Consider the following 18120-nt stretch of genomic DNA (forward strand, 5'->3'; position numbering starts at 1 on the left):
GACGGACTAGGCAAGTCGGATTGGTGGGTTGAAAATGCCAATTTGATTCACCCTTTTCTTGACGGGTTGGTGAGCTTGGCCTGCTTTGACACCATTAATTGTTATGTGATCTTAGCGAGTCTAGTTTTTGTTAGGGATGGCAACTGGGCGGGGCGGGCACGAGTTTCGCTATCCCATACCCATCCCCGTAAAAAAAATCAATCCCCATCTGCATACCCAAACCTAACGGGTATCAAACTTTTGTCTCATCCCCATCCCCACCGGGTAACGGGTGGAATCTCGTACCCATACCCATACTCATTTTCTTACTACTTCAATATTAATTTTAATTAATTTGTATGAAATAATAAAAAATTATGATAAAGGAAACACAATATTATCAAATATTCAATATTAGAAGGATGGTTGGTTCTTCGATATCAAATACTTTAAAATAAATTATAATTGTTTACATTTTAAATTATAATACCAAATAAAATTTCATGAGAACCAAAACAATTATTAAATTTGCAAATATTAATGAAACATAGTTGATAAAATTTAAAAATATTTTTTAAAACATATAAAAGAAAAACAAATGCTGAAATTAAAATATATTTTAAATGTTTGTTTACTGTAATCTTTTAAATTGTAATAAATCTCTTTTTTATGCACTAATAAAAGTTATAATACATCATTTGATCAAAATGATACAAAGAACAAATAATAATCATAATAAAAGTTTAAAATAAATTATAATTGTTTACATTTTAGATTATAATACCAAATAAAATTTCATGAGAACCAACACATTTATTAAATTTACAAACATTAATGAAACCTAGTTGATAAAATTTAAAAATATTTTTTTTAAAATATAAAAGGAAAACAAATATTCAAATTAAAATATATTTTAAATGTTTGTTTACTTCAATCTTTTAAATTCTAATGAATCTCTTTTTTATACACTAATAAAAATTATAATACATCTTTTGATCAAAATGATACAAATAAAAAATAATAATCATAATAAAATTTTAAAATAAATTATAACTTTTTACATTTTAGATTATAATACCAAATAAAATTTCATGAGAACCAACACATTTATTAAATTTTCAAACATTAATGAAACCTAGTTGATAAAATTTAAAAATATTTTTAAAAAATATAAAAGGAAAACAAATATTCAAATTAAAATATATTTTAAATGTTTGTTTACTTGAATCTTTTAAATTCTAATAAATCTTTTTTTTATACACTAATAAAAGTTATAATACATTACTTGATCAAAATGATACAAAGAACAAATAATAATCATAATAATAAAATTTTAACATAGATCTTGTATCTTTTGAACTTCAATTATGTTGGATGGTGATAAAAAAATATTCATGACAATTACATTAAATTTTTATATTGTAGTAAATAAATTTTATTTATACAATTATAGTAAAAAAATTACCTTATGATTGATAATGAGTTAGAAAATAAAAAATAATTAGATAAAATATATCGAAATAGAATTCTACATAATGAAAATAAACAAAAAATAAAAATATTAAAAAGTTAACAAATGTTTACAAACAATTTGAGAGACTATTGAAAGAAATTGCACAAAAGGAAAACAAATGTATAATTAAGGGTATAAGTTAAAAAATATCTTAGAGATCCAAAAAAACTTTTCAAATATGAACATATATACTCAATGATTGAGAAATAACAAAAATTATTTTAGTAAAACAAACGAGTTCTTCAAATGAAACAAAAACTAATAACAATAATAATAAGTAAAGGATTTATTTTTATATTACCTAGTAAACGAAAGGTTTGTGCTATTAAATACTTAAATTGAGAGTATTAAACATTCTCATGTGAAAGGAAAATATACAATAAATAAATATATTAAAAAATAATAGAAATATTGAAATGTGAGACATAAAAAATTTTAATTGACATACATCTTTTTAACATAATTACATAAAGGTTATGATAATATGAAAAATATAATTGAGATGCGAATGGGTTTCATAACAAACCAAATAATTAGAAGAAATAAAAAATAATATATATATATATATATATATATATATATATATATGGTTACTTAATTAATTGTGAATATTTTAATAATTTAAATGGGGACGGGTATTATGGCGGGATATGTACATCCCGTACCCATCCCCATACCCAATTGAAAAAGTCGGGAATTCCCCATACCCATACCCAGTCAATGCGGGGATTCTCTGTCAAAACGGGAACGGGTTCGGACAATACCCACGAGGACAGGTTTATTTGTCATCTCTAATTTTTGTGCTAAGTTTGTTTTTTTGTGTTGTCTTCTATTGAGTATTAAAAAAACATGTTTTTTGATATTGTGAAGATAATTTTAATATATTTAAAAGTTTAAAAATTAATGATCATCAATATATATTGAAGGCATAATATAGAAACAATATAGAAAAATCAATAAAAAATTTCAACTCGATCTTGGCAAGCTAACTGCATCAAACAAAATAGATGAAATTCACTCATCTTAAAAGTGGGTAAAAAACATATAGATCTATTTAAAGTTTGATTTGGTTGGACTATTATTTACTTGAAAAAATTTAGATTTGAGTTTTTTTTTAGAAAACCTATTTAAACATCATAAAAAAAACTAATATATACACACACACACACACACACATATATATATATATATATATATATATATATAATAATTTTATATTTGTCATTTTCATAAATGTAAAATGAAATAATAAATAAAATAAATATTTAAGATAAAAAATGGATTATTAGTAAAATAATCCATTGTGATTTTCTATTTAAAGGAATGTTAGCCTATATTGAAAGTGGATAGGATTTGAAACAAGTGATATTTTTAAAAGGAGTGTCACCCACGTATTTTCCTACACATTTTTCTAATGTAGTTGAAATTTATTAAAAATTACATTATTAGACTAACGTATCTCTTGGATATTTAGTAAAAACAAGATAACACAATGTTGGTCTGGAAGAGAGATATGTTGAGTTGGCTACTTTGTGTAGCACCATTAAAACTATACATGAATTTCACCAACCACCAAACTTAGATACCGCAATATTTTTATGTTGGAATAAATATTAACAAGTTTATTTCACAAAATTATAGAGGTTTTCTTATACAATTATATATGCATCAATTTGAAAAACTGTCGAACTTAGTTTTTCTGATCGGATAAGAGTTGATAAAATTATATGATTTTTTATAATGATAAAATTATATGATAGTTTGTGGCTATACTCACCTTTTTTTCTTTTAATTATTTGGATGACAGGTTTTCATGATTTCAAATGAAATTGATTTTAAATAACGTAAATATGTTTATTTGTGTATGCTTTTATGGTAAAAAAGCAAAGCATGTTAGTTATAAAACTCAGGCTAACATTTATTTTCCGATACGGAAGCTAACTAAAATTATTTTAATTCATCTTACACCGATTTTCTCGATATAAAATCAAACGTATATCAATTTATTTAAAATCATGCTAGTTAGTATTTTAATATGATTATTAAGAATTTAATGTGAAACAAAACACAAATCGAGTAATTAAAAATCATGAACAAATGAAATTAATAGGTTAAATAGTATAGGTTTAATTATGCCTTTGGTCCCCATTTTGGAGTCAAAATCTCAAAATGGTACCCAAATGTTTAAAAGTTTCAAAATGGTTCCCTTTTTTTGTTGAAACGTCTCACGTTTGCCCTTGCCGTTAAGTCAACGTTGACGCCGTTAGAGGGAGTGCCACGTGTCAGTTCCTCGATTTTTTGAATTTTTTTATTAATTTTTTTTTGAATTTTTTTTTTATTTTGAATTTTATTTTGAATTTTTTTTAGAAAATTAAAAAAATTGCCACGTGTCAAGCTGTCATCGTGCCACATGGCAGTGACAGTGACACGTGTCAGTATTACGCCACGTGTCATTTTCTTAGTCTCAATTTGGTCCCTTTATTTTAATTTGTCTCAATTTAGTCCTAATTTTTGTAAAAATGGAGCAATTTTGTCCCTCTCCAAATTGAAATCAAATTTAATTTCTGTATAAATGTACACAAATATTTCCATCAAAATTGGTATTTCAAGTAAATATTTTTAACCAAATTAAGTTCATTTAATTAATATTTTACATTGAACTTTATTTAAAATGGTTTAAAAGTTATTAATAGAAAATAATGTTAATAGAAAAAAAAATCATAAATTACCTAGTTCATGTTACAATAAAACACATATAAATTTAAAATTTGAAAACAATTTTAAGTAAAGTTGAATGTGAAACATAATTTTAACTAAACTTAGCTATGTTAAAAATATATAATAAAAATATCAATTTGAATAAAAATATCAAATTTAATAAAAATATTGGTATAACATTTATATAAAATTAAATTTTGTTTCAATTTGAAGGGGGACAAAATTGCTCCTTTTTACAAAAAATTGGGACTAAATTGAGACAAATTAAAATAAAGGGACCAAATTGAGACTAACAAAATGACACGTGGCGTAATATTGACACGTGTCACTGTCACTGCCACGTGGCACAATGACAGCTTGACACGTGGCAATTTTTTTGATTTTTTTAAAAAAATTCAAAAATAAAAAATAAAAAATAAAAAAAAATTCAAAAAAAATTAATAAAAAAATTCAAAAAATTGAGGAACTGACACGTGGCACTCCCTCTAACGACGTCAACCTTGACTTAACGGGAAGGACAAACGTGAGACGTTTCAACAAAAAAGGGACCATTTTGAGACTTTTAAAAATTTAGGTACCATTTTGAGATTTTGACTCCAAAATGGGGACCAAAGGCATAATTAAACCAATAGTATAACAATTTTAAGATCCAAATATCGAATCCACATTGAATGAATGCAATTTTAAGTCATGTCATAAATTAAATATTTAATTATATATATATTTTTTCAACTTTTGTCCATTTTCAAAATTATTTCTTTGTTTTAATTTGGTATAGATTTTAAATATTCATATATTTATCAAATTGAAGATATTTAATTTTAGATAAATTTAATTTAAATTTTTTTAAGTTTTCATATCAATTTGAATTTAATTTTAAAATGTTAAGTTCTACGTATAAATATTGTGTTTCATAATTTTAAAATTTATTTTCATAATTTTTCATCAACTATAAAAAGTATTTTACTATAATTGAATATTTATTACTTTATACTGCAATAATAGGATATAAGTAGTTCAATGGTTAAATTTATTTAATCGAGAAAAAACTATTGAAAGATAAGTGAATTTAATTAATGAATAATAGATAAGGAAATTTTATATGCATCTTAAGTTTGCACCTTACCTTTTGACAATATTACAATATCAATATCATTTTGTAATATATGTATAAATTTTAAATTTCATTATATATGATAAGTGTTTTGATTAATATAGTTTAATATTTATTTTATTTTATTTCTATTATTTTAGTATAAATTTTTTATTTTAATTAATATTTTTAAAATAAAATTATTAAAGAGGGTATTAAACTCCAAAAAAAAGTTGGAAAAAACAAAGGATTTAAACCTATGCAATAAAGTAGTTGCAAAAAAAATGTTTTAAACCTCTACAAAATAACAGTCATTAATAGAGGTTAAAACCTTTTTAAAAAAAAAACTTCACATTATTAAAATCCCTGCAAGTTAATTTGCAGAGTGTAAAAACTTTCACAAATTGAAATATAAACCTTCATGGAATAGCCTTTTTTTGTAATGAATATTAGTTGTTTATACGAGAAAATTAAAATTTAAGAATTTTAAGAAGGTATTTCAAATAACTAAAATAATATAATTTGAAATTCACTAAAAATATTAAAGAAATTAAAATCTCACAACTAGTCACTCCTTTTTTATTAGAGGTATGAATTTGACCCATGGTCCACGGGCTAGTCCTAACCCACTCTTAAATAAGTCTTCATGTTATTGGCTTCCATGGGTCGACCTTCGATTGGACCAACTTGGGTCAACCTTCGGTGATTTAACCTTTGATCGAACTGACTTTACTCAACCTTTAAATTGGGCTGACTTGGGTTGACCTTTGGTCCATTTTGCCCATACTAGCTCAACTCGACCTTCGACTCATATCAGATCGACTCAACTCGACTTTCGATCTAAATAGGCTCGTCTCGACTTTCAGCCTAGACTGACTCGTCTTGGCCTTCGACCAAGCTAACTCAACTTGACTTTCAGCTTGATCTAGCTTGGCTCAATTCTTCAACCCAATCAACATGGCTCAACCTTTGGCCTGAATCGTCTCTACTTAATCTTTAGCTTGGGTCGACTCAACTCAACTCAACATCAACTCAAACTAACTATTTTGACTTTTGTTACTCTTTTGGTCCCGTTGGTTTTTTTATGTGGGCATTTTTGCCCTATGAAATTTCTTTGGCTTCGACCCTTCTTGATCAAGACCAAACCTTATGAATTGGACCAAATTAACATCTTTATTTTCTATATACATTATACACATATACATATTGAACAAAAATAAATTATTAAATAAGTAAATAGGATTTCGATTATGTACATATTTTCTACATGATCATATTATTATTTGTATTAATATTAACAATAATATTAGTAACATTATTATTATTATTATTAGTGGTAATGTTAGTACTATTATTATTAGCATTGACCTTAACATTATTATTATTATTATTATTATCATTATTAGCATTAACGTTGATATTAACATTATTATTATTATTATTATTATTAGTTTAAATACTTTTATAAGTCGTCAATCTGAATTGATATGAGAGTTAAACTTTTAATTTAAACTTTGTATTTGACTGTTACGTTCTAACATTAATTTCATGTTGTATTTTTTATGTTTGGTTATTACTTAAAACCGAACTATTATGATTGAAATTTAATTATGAATAAAATTTTGAAAATGTCGAGAACACCCTTCTAAACACATTTTTATGTAATTGTTAAAATTTATTTAAAATATCGAGACCATTTTATATTTTATCTTTTATCTATTATTATTTATTCAATATTAAAAACAAAATTAATTACTATAATACTTTTATATTTAGTGTATTATATTTAACTTTTATTATAAATTCAATGTCTGTGTTGATAACAACACCTGTATGTATTTTAAAATTTTAGCATCAATTTGAGGTTACTCTAACTTTTTTTAATAGGAACCATATCATCTTACAATATGTTTGCATTTTTTCATTTTTCTTTAAGTTGATTATTCATATGTGGATAATACTTTTGCACAGAATCAAAGTTCACAATATATCTACATTTTATTTTAACAACGATATATACATATTCAAGTTATTTTAATATAATATATAACAACTAACTCTATACATTGAACAATTAACTCACAATGTCTACATTGATAACAATATCTTATATATTTTTTAAAAACTTGAATTCATGTTAAATTTTTAATAAAATTACATTTCACAGCACTTTATTCATATTTATATGTTACTTTTTATTTAAAATAATTTAAGTTTAACTTTTTTTTCTTATTTCATAAGTCAATATTTTTCGATATTATTTCTCTTTTAATCTTACTAGATGTACTTCTATTTAAAATTTTAACATTAACTTCTATATACTCTTAATTAATTTTATTTTATTATTTAAATATCATATATATATATATATAATTATAATTATAAAATATAACAATATAAATAAATAATTTACTCCACTATAACAATAAAAATATTAGTTTTCTTAATCTAAATTATAAAAAAATAAAAAGAACCCGTGCGTAGACACGGGTCTCATAATAGTTTTAATAAAATCAACAAACTCAGAAGTCCAAAACTTGAATTAAGATAACATTTCTTTATAAGTGAAATTAAAATAAAATAAAATAAAAGAAAGAATGAAACATGTACCTGTTCCACATCTCAAGAAGATAAATATTCCGCATGGGCATGGCACATCAAATCATCAAACTTTACAGCGGTCAGCACGGTCAGAACGGTTAGCCTACCCCCTGCCCGAAACCTCAGATTCCAAAATTTCCCTTCCCACCACTCAAACCTCACTCCCTCAAACATCACCTACGTCCCCAAACCACGTTATCCAAACACAAACAATGTCCAGCTTCACCCACGCCACCACACTCCTCCACGCCCACATCAAAACCCACCGCAAAAAGTCCTCCTCCACCGCCGCCACCACCACCACCACAACCACCGCCACTTCCACCCCTCTCCCCCACACCGGCACCAACAGAAGGAACCTCATCTCCACATTCCTCGCCACTTCAACAGCCGTGGTAGCAGTGCATGGCGGCACCGAACAACAAGCCCTGGCCCAGAACTGGGGCACCCGCTCCTTCCTCTGGGAGCACTTCTTCGGGCCCGGGCTTTCCCCGGAAGACGCGGTGGCCCGCATAAAGCAGACCGCTGAAGGCCTCCACGACATGAGGGAGCCTCTGGAGACTCTGTCTTGGAGGTATATCATGTTCTACATACGCATCAAACAGGCCTACCTTGACCAGGATTTGAGAACTGCTTTCTCCACCTGTCCTCAGAATCGTCGCAAAGACTATGTCAGAACTGCTAATGAGTTGATCGACAACTTTGAAGAGGTACACTCTTGTTACTGTGTTACTGTGTCACTGTCAATGACTTGAAGAACTATGTCACTGTTAATGTTTTCTGTTTGAATTTTGTTCAGTTTGATCGCTATGTTCGGACGCCAAAGGTGTATGAATCGTACGTATACTACGAGAAGACATTGAAGTCAATAGATGAACTTGTGGCCATACTAACATAGCACAAGGACGAAGCTGCAGGGTATATATCAGTATTCGAAATTCTGATTTTTCTGGTATAAAACCTCTTGTTACTCTTTTTTTTTTTTTCTTTTTTAATATATATATTTTATGTACATGTTTCATTAAGAATAAATATGCAACTTCCAAGTATTTCAAATTTAACACAAAGGCAATGTCAATCATACTCTGCTGTTACACATATTACACCCAGAAACCACAACTTCAACAACATTTTCACACTTGGATATCAAACCACAAATGCACACTAGAAAATTGTTCATGAAGACGAATTTTCTTTCTTTCCTTCGAACTAAGTTATATGAAAAAAAGGGCATAAAACAATCAGTTTCGAGAAATTGCAACAACTGATAGGATGATTAGTATTGTGAAGAGAGCAACAGCAATGTAAGAGCCAATGAGAGAACCCGAAATGCGTTGACAGAAGTTGTTGTATTGTTGGCAGATCGCAAACCAATTGGCACCTGTGTTTCCATTGTGTGCTATGTACACTATCGATGTTGCTGCAGAGGCTGCGGCTGTGATCAGACCCAGCATTACCTTTTTACAACATTAACCAAAACATCATCAACAATGTTAAAGATAAGGACCAAGGAGCTATAACATCATTAAAAATGAAGCATCATAGGTTCGTGTAGCTAAGTTATCAGACATTATTTACTTTAACTAAGTGGAAAATGATCGATGACACTAGTTTATACATTAACTCGTTTTCTTGCAACGTGATGCAGACCAATTGCAAATACAAAAATATTACTTTTGGCAATTAACCACCATTTAATAAATATATATATCAGATAATATTGATACAGCATCAAGTGTCTTTGTTTTAAGGTTCTAATTATAGGATATGTTTTTATTGAGTTTAACTTTCACACGAGAAAATATATAACTTATAACTTGTATACTATAAAACCCATTTATAGTATGTTTAATACTATTTATTGGCTTTTTACCATAATCATTTTAAAAGCTATACTCATAATGATTTCTTGATGGTGTAAAACTTAGAGTAATGCATAATAACAAAATTAGGATATGTGTATAATACAAAAACTTTATACCATTAATCAATTAAAATTCAAGATAAGTATGATTTTTTCAGGATTTTTATTATAGATTAAAAATATGTTACATGTGAATTCGTGTTTGAATAATATTGTAAAAACTCTTTACACGGTTGACAATATATTAAAACTATTTTATATTTTAATTTGCCTTATTTTTTTAATCTACTTTAGAAACAAAATATAAAATAAAAAAGTATTTTAAATTTTAAATTTTATCATAAATTTAAGTATTTTAAATTATTTTTATTCAAGTATTCATTTTTTTAATATTTTTTAATTAAACTTTTATTATTTTTTCAGAATGACATAATTGTAATATTGTTTTCGTTATTTTTTTTTTACATCTCTTAACATGTAGAGAGAAGAAATACGATGATAAAATAAAATAATGTCACTTAGTTAACGAAAAAAATAAAAGTAAAAATTTATTTAAAAAATATAAAATTTTAAGTATTTAGTATAAAAGATATTAACAAAAATTTAATTAAAATACTAAAATTTATGAAACTTAAAATTTAATGAAACTAAAAAAATATCATAAACTTTGGATGATTATAAAGAAAAGATTTCCCTTGAAAAGAAAAAGTGAATTCAAACTAAACATGATGTATTAATTATGAAAAACTTCCAGCTATCACATCCAAAAATTTGCCTTGGTATTATAGGGAGAATCTGTTTGTTTACCGTGTCAAAAGCAACAAGGAGAATTCTACTTTTCACTGCAGTGCTCCTCACTATGTGGAAGATAGATGGAACAAGTGAAAGCACAAGATAGCCACAAACAACAGAGTTGCCCATCACAAAAAACCTGGATTTGCATGTTCACAAACATCCAATTTATTAGACACCCTTTTTCTAACAACTCAATCACATCATTTCAGATACACAAAAATCACTTCTGAAGATGAACATATAAAAAAGTAGTGATTTTAATTTAAAAGTAGTTTATATTATGGCCTAGTGACAGAAGATAAACTGATTTTATAAGATTAAATTTAAAGTTTATTTTTTAATATAATATTAAAGTTATGAGTTAAAGTTTATCATATTAAGATTGTTATTTTGTTTAACTTATTGTATCATCCATTATCGAAAAATTTGTTGTTTGTCAAGTATAACATGTCATCTGCTATCAAATTGTTATTGAACTATTCATTAATGTTTAGTTTCACGTTCTGTGTTGGAGATTCCACATGGAATAAAAATAAAACAGTTTCATAGTATATAACTGGATACAAATTCTACCTCATAAATCGATTTTGTGAAATTAAGTTAGGTTTAAAATTTATTTATTAAATTAAAAAAGGTAAAACATGTAAAGATTTGCTTAATATGTTATACAAGTTTCTTCAACTTGATTTAAATTAGTTGAAACTAAACACAAACTTACACAAGTGAGGGAAGGTCATCAAATTGAGCTCTGAATTTGATGAATTGTGTGGCAAATGGAAGGGTCTCATTGGTAGTTGCCATGGCCAATGCAGCACCTAGGGTTGCAACAGCTGCAACAATTCTCAAAACAAAGTCCATTATAGATAACCCTCTTCTCACCCCTTTTCTTGGGGATGCACCCTTTATGGCTTCTCCAACTTCAATTGAACTCCCCTTCATTTCTCTTCCAATTTAAAGTTTTCTCTCTTAGCACACACTTTGCCTCAAAACTATGGTGCTCCTTATTGAAACCACAGGTATCTAAAACAGGCATTTATATAGGAGTAGAACAGCCATGTCAAATTTGTATTAGGTTTGGGAAGTACCAGGTGTCGAAAGTATGGTGAATAATGTTGCATACGTGCAGTGGAATGAAATTATCCACTAATTCACCTGCTTCGTACTTGTTCCAAATAATAAAAGCTAAAGATGAACTGCTCCATTTACAAGCATAAAGCACTCATCGACTACAACAGTACGACATTTGATTGGTTATTGTTGATTGATGACATGTGGTTAGTGAGATTTAATTTGCCATCTTTGGGTATAACGAAAAAAGTGAGACAAAAGAAAAAGAGAGTCAAAATAAGAAATAAGTGAGGTTCTTGATTTGTGAAAATATGATGTTACATGATAAAAAGTGAAAATGTGTACAGAGAAGTATAACTTTAGTTGGTATTAATACAATTTTTTTATAATAATAAAAAATAATAAAACCATTGTTATTATTATTATTATTATATTATAATAAAATTAAATATAAATAATTAGTGGCTTGAGATTTACTCAAAGTTGATAAGAACTGAAAATTAAAAAAAAAAACTAGTTTAAAAGGATTAACTAACAAAATCTTCAAAAGTAACAACGGATCTTTAAAAACAATTGAAAATAAAATATGGAAAAAATAAACATTTGGTGGATTCAGTACACTGTGACTCATTCATATTAGTTTCTTCCAACTCTAATTTATAGGCAAATAGCTCGTTAAATAATGCCCTAAATCATTTATTGGGTGTTTACTTAGTAACATGCTATTGGATAGAATTATCATATATAAAACCATCAAGATCTATACTTAGGAATGTTTATATATATATATATATATATATCAACAACTCTAGCTTCATTAGACAAAGCTCTTAAACGGTTCATTTCATGTTTTGTTTCATAGTACTACATGTTGGATGTTTAAATAATATCATGTTATTGATGAAATTATTATACTCCATGTTGCTATCAACCAATACTTGCCTAATCTAAATTTATAACCAAACAATGCTTAAATGATCAATTTGTGTCATGCATTGCATGGTGACATGAAAAGGTTATAAATTGTAATGGCATTTTTCAACTGCTATTACTTAATTGTCATCTACAAATTTTTAACCCTACTTTATCCATATGAATAACCAAGAGTGATCCACAAAATTAATACATAAGAAAAAAAAATGGATGATATATATACATGATATTCAATGTACAAGACAGAAGAGGGAAACAATGTTTTGGGAGGTTTAATTTTGTTATATGTTGACACTCTCTCCTTTCTTTTTATCTGTCTTAATTTTAAGAAAAAAAATTATATGTTCCTTTAGAATTTCAGTAACAAATTAATTTTTTATTATTATGTTTATCATATTTTTAAATAATTTAGGTATATTTACTATATATCATATACATAAAAAAAAAGATAAAATAAAGGTTTGATTAGTGATTTAATTCTTTTGTTGGTTTGGTTCACTTTGGTCCTCTAATTATTTTCTAGTTCAATTTGGTCCTCTAATCTTTTAAAAATGTTTAATTTGATTTTTTTCGTTGAGTTCACATTAGCACTGTGTTCGTATATGTCACGTGTCATTTTGTGAAATTTTTAATTTTTTTTTCTATTTGTTTTTCTTTTTTTTTAATTTAAAAAAACATAAATAGTCAAGTTTTAAAAAAATATTTTAATATGTACACATAAGTTGTAATTAAGCTTTATTACTATAATTTGGTCTCAAATTAAATAGAATTGGATCGTTTTAAATAATATGGACACTAAAATGAATCAAAATTTTAAATAGAAAGATTAAACTGAAAATTATCATTGTTATGCTGACACATGACACGATCATGACTTGACATGTAACTGTTTATGTTTTTTAAAAAAATTAAAAAATTAAAAGTTCACTAATTGACATGTGGTCGATCAAGATCTGACACGTGGTAGCTTATGTTTTTTCTTAAATTAAAAATAAATTTAAAAATAAAAAAAATAAAAAAATGAAAATTCCACAAAAATGACATATGGCATGTATAGACATGATGTTAACGTCAACTTAACGAAAATAACTAAATTGAATCTTTTTAAAAATTGGAGGACCAAATTGAACCTAAGAATAATAAGAGGACAAAAATAAACCAAATTTACAAATTAGAGGACTAAATTACAGATTAAGCCTAAAATAAAAGACTATTCAACTATTTTATATTATATATATATATATATATATATATATATATATATATATATATATATATATATATGGTTTTGGAATAAATAAATATTCAAATTTTGGTAGTTTAATATTTTTTTATGAGCAAATTGAATTAAGAAGTCTCCAAAGTGACCTCTCTTGAGTAGATAGTTTGTGAAAATAATGTTAAGTGCTCGTGTTTGTGTTTATCCATGCGAGTATTCTTCGATCCAAAGGAAGATTAATATTTGATCGGATTGCATACACACCTGTGATGGTAAACATGTGATAATTGTAAGGTTTTACTTTGTCAATGATAAATCAATCCAAAGATGAATTTATTGTTGGACATGCTTTATTATCAAGATACCCCTAACAATTAATATTATTGTCCAAATACTTGATATTAATGGTGCATTAGGTGTCTTGAGATGGGTGAGACCATTATTTGAATTTTTTTTTATGATATGAGCTTAATGATATTTCTCTTGTTCTAATTCGGCTATAATTGCTTCTATATCTACCAATCTGAACATTTTTTAAAGGACTCAAATGAGAAATTGAAAATTGTTCTTGGCTGTAATTTTGTGTTTACACTAAAGATTGAGAATCCACTTTTCCTACATACTCTAGTATCTTTGAAGAGAGAAAAGAATATCAGAAGGGAGATCGCTCAAATCGCATGAGTCATTCTTTGGTTTGTTCTTTGGTCAATTTAGCTTCAGTACCTACAAACACTTAGTGGTTAGATTTTGGTGCAACTACTAACATCAGTGTTTCAATGAAGGGTTTCATAAGCTACCGAAAGCCAATTGATTCTGAAAGTGAATTTATGTTGGAGATGGCAAATCGGTAGAGGTGGAAGCTATATGAGATTTTAGATTATTAATGTGCACCGATTTTTTAATTTGGATTTGAAAGACACTTTTGTTGTGTCGTCATTTAGACAAAATTAGGTTTCAGTTTCCTATTTAAACAAATTAGGTTATTTGTGTTCGATTGGAAACAATGAATTTAGATTGCCTATAAATTCAAATGTTGTTGGAACTAGTTCACTTTTGACTAATGATAATCTATATATGCTTGATACGAGGCTTCCAATAGTGAATCCTTAAATACAAAGTCACATGGTACGACTTGTGTCAAATGAGATCTTGAATTCCATTGACTTCATAAACTTTGATGTTTGTGTTGAACGCGTTAAAGGTAAACAGACCAAGGGCTATAAATTCTATCATCCCAAATTAAATAATATTTTTAGATGAGAACTGCCACATTCTTTTATGATATTGAGTTTGGGGGAAGAATAAGGTGTGAAACTTCATCTCCGAGAAAGAATTTGTGACAATTCCATATATGAATCATATCGTTACTTTTTGGTGAAGCTAGTTAAGAACTATGAGAACAAACTCAAGATTCTCAAGAACCTATGCTTCATGATTTAATAACTTTGCAGAGATCCATGAGAGAAAGGAGAAGTGTTATTCAAGATGATTATGTGGTATTTCTCCAAGAAACTAAGGAAATTAATGGTATGATGGAAGATATCCTAGTCAACTTCCATCAAGCCATAGAAAATCCTAATTCTAAGAAATGGATTGAAGCAATGAATGAGTAGTATAAGTCCATGCTAGCTAATAAGGTTTAGGAACTTGTCCCATTACCATAAGGTGTGAAACCCATTGGTTGTAAGTGGATACTTAAGACCAAGATGGATTTCAAAGGTAATGTGGAAAGGTATTAGGTTTGTCTTGTGGCAAAGGGTTATACTCAAAAGGAAGGAATTGACTTTAAAGAAATTTTCTCTCCAGTTTCATTGAAAGACTCTTTTAGGACAAACATGATTTGTTTTGCACATTATGATTGGGAGCTTCATCAAATGGATGTCAAAACGACATTTCTCAATGACAACATTGATGAGACGAATTATATGGTGCAACCATAAAACTTTGTGTTAGGGGACTCAAAGAATATGTTTGCAATTTGAAAAAAATCCATTTATGGGCTAAAACAATTTGAAAAAATTCCACAAATTTCATCAAGTAATTCTCTCATTTGGTTTCGAGATGAATGTTATTGATGATTGTGTGTATCTTCAGTTTAGTCTCGATCAGTGCCCAAAAGGAAATTTGGAAATTCAGGAAATGTAGTTGTAAGGAGTTTGTTGTATGCCCAAGTATGTACATATCAGGATATCATATACATAGTTGGGGTATTAGGCAGATATTTAAGTTGTATCATTTGGAAAGCAACCAAAAGAGTTATGAGGTATTTACATAGAACAAGAGATTATATGCTCACATACAAGAAGTCAGATTAGTTAGAGATCATTGGGTATTTTGATTCGGATTTTGCAGGATGCTATGAGGCATTAAATCAAGGGATATGACTGAGGAATATTGCCACAGGGCAGCGCATTGTGAAGGAATTGAAAGACCACTTAAGTTATATTGTGACAACAAATTAGTTGTATTGTATTCTAACAACAATAGGGTACAAAGTAGACTATTTTCAATTGAACAATAAGGGACAAACTCCATGATGGCAGATCCTCTCACTAAGGTACTTTCACCCAAGGTCTTGCAAGAGCATGTTGCTTATAAAGGTGCTTTATATTTTTAGGAATCTTTGGTTTAGTAGGAGTTAGTCACTTTTATGTGTTTTGTGTTCTATGTTTGATTTTATGCATGGATGCATTGTCTTTGGACATAGTTTGGATATTATTTAGAAATTACACTCTGTATATTAAGGTTATTATATTGATCTCATTGGGAGAAAGTAAGAACCAATTGAAAATAGATGTGTATGGGTCACTTTCATGTAATTTTCATGCTACATATTTCATGTTGAGTTCATGTCATTTGGTTCTGTCAGTATTAATGATCATTGTCAAGTTTAGTTGTGATTAATGCAATTAAAATTGTTTTGGTTTTATATGTAGATGTAATCAATGAATGAGATCTTTTTAGTATGCACAAGGTATATAATGACAATTTTGAGCTTATAAAGTTTAACACATTTATAAGAATATATATATATATATGTTAAAATATTTTTTTATAATTTATACATTAAATCACTTCCCCAAAATACTCAAATTATTTTATACTTAGGCGGAATGATTTGATGTATAAATTTTTTAAAATTATTTTAACATGTATATATAAGTTGTAATTAAGCTTAATTACTAATTTAGTTTCAAATTGGAGAGAAAAAAAATTGAATCATTTTAAAAAAAAGGAGTACTAAATTGAATAAAAAATAATAAGAGGACTAGATTGATTCTTTTTAAAAAATTGGAGAACTAAATTAAACTAAAAAATAATAAGAGAAATAAAATAAACTAAAATAAAAAATTAGAGGATTAAATTAATAATTAAACCTAAATATGTATTTATATATATATATATATATATATATATATATTATGTGATAAATAATTATATGTGTTTATTAAAGCGATCTAATTAATTATATCTATTATTAAGGGTATATAAATGTCATAATGTCTTGAAAATATTAATGGTATAGATATCTGCGATATTCTGATTTGTTAAATAGGGCAAATTAAAAATATTGAATTTTAGAAAAAGTGACATAGGTTACATAAACAAATTATAATCCATATATCGAATTTCATCTATTGTTCAGTTCCCAATTATCACTCCAAGTACACTTCTGTATTCGGTGATTTGGCTATTAGGAACGGATCAATTCATTGTAGGTTTATTACTATCTTATCTTATGTTTTCATAATATAACAAATGTATCTTAGTCGGTATTAATATTCTTGCAATAATATATTTTTTTATTATTTTTTTAAGAAGCAAACTAAAAAGTAAATTAAAAGTATGATTTGATTTTTGTTTATAACAACCAATTTATGTGCTATTAAAAAAATATAAGAATCAATTTATGATATTTCACGTATTAATATTTTTTCACTGACTTTATTCTTAATTATGAGTCATTAGTGATGTCAAAGAACATTAAGTGAAATATATTAACATTTTAAACTTTTGAAAATCTTACTTTATTTTGAGAAAGAATATTTTGAAAATCTTATTTATATTATTCATATACACAATCAACGAAATTAAATATAAAAATATAAATGATTATAATGTTTTTAAAATAAACTGTTTCTCTTTAGTGGTGGAATAATTGAGAAAAAAAACATATAAGTTTATCATAAAATTAATTTTATAAATTTAATGAATTGATTAAATGTTATAAAATTTAAAAAACGCAGAATAAATTATTACAACAGTGTCCATTTCTAATGTGTGAATATACATATACAAAACAAACAAGTGTTCGTTAAAAACTTGTTTATATTTAA

The 18120-nt window shown here is 26.8% G+C and overlaps 2 protein-coding genes across 2 annotated transcripts; one reads left to right on the forward strand and one right to left on the reverse strand.

Moving 5' to 3' along the window:
- The first annotated feature begins 8082 nt into the window (after positions 1-8082).
- Positions 8083-8971, forward strand: PNSL2 (PsbQ-like 2). The gene is made up of 2 exons (XM_028057242.2): positions 8083-8614; positions 8704-8971. Exons 1-2 carry the CDS (start codon positions 8117-8119, stop codon positions 8800-8802), a joined length of 597 nt encoding a protein of 198 aa, XP_027913043.1. The 5' UTR covers positions 8083-8116; the 3' UTR covers positions 8803-8971.
- Positions 8921-11583, reverse strand: LOC114173047 (CASP-like protein 7). Its single transcript, XM_028057243.2, has 3 exons — positions 11282-11583; positions 10576-10699; positions 8921-9361 (listed from the first exon to the last, which is right to left on the reverse strand). The coding sequence occupies exons 1-3, from the start codon at positions 11500-11502 to the stop codon at positions 9146-9148; spliced, it is 561 nt and encodes a 186-aa protein (XP_027913044.1). The 5' UTR covers positions 11503-11583; the 3' UTR covers positions 8921-9145.
- Between the last annotated feature and the right edge of the window lie 6537 nt (positions 11584-18120).

The sequence above is a fragment of the Vigna unguiculata genome, chromosome 2, assembly GCF_037176805.1.
Source record: "Vigna unguiculata cultivar grain cowpea cultivar isolate G323 ecotype 2 chromosome 2, ASM3717680v1, whole genome shotgun sequence".
NCBI classification, from domain to species: domain Eukaryota; kingdom Viridiplantae; phylum Streptophyta; class Magnoliopsida; order Fabales; family Fabaceae; genus Vigna; species Vigna unguiculata.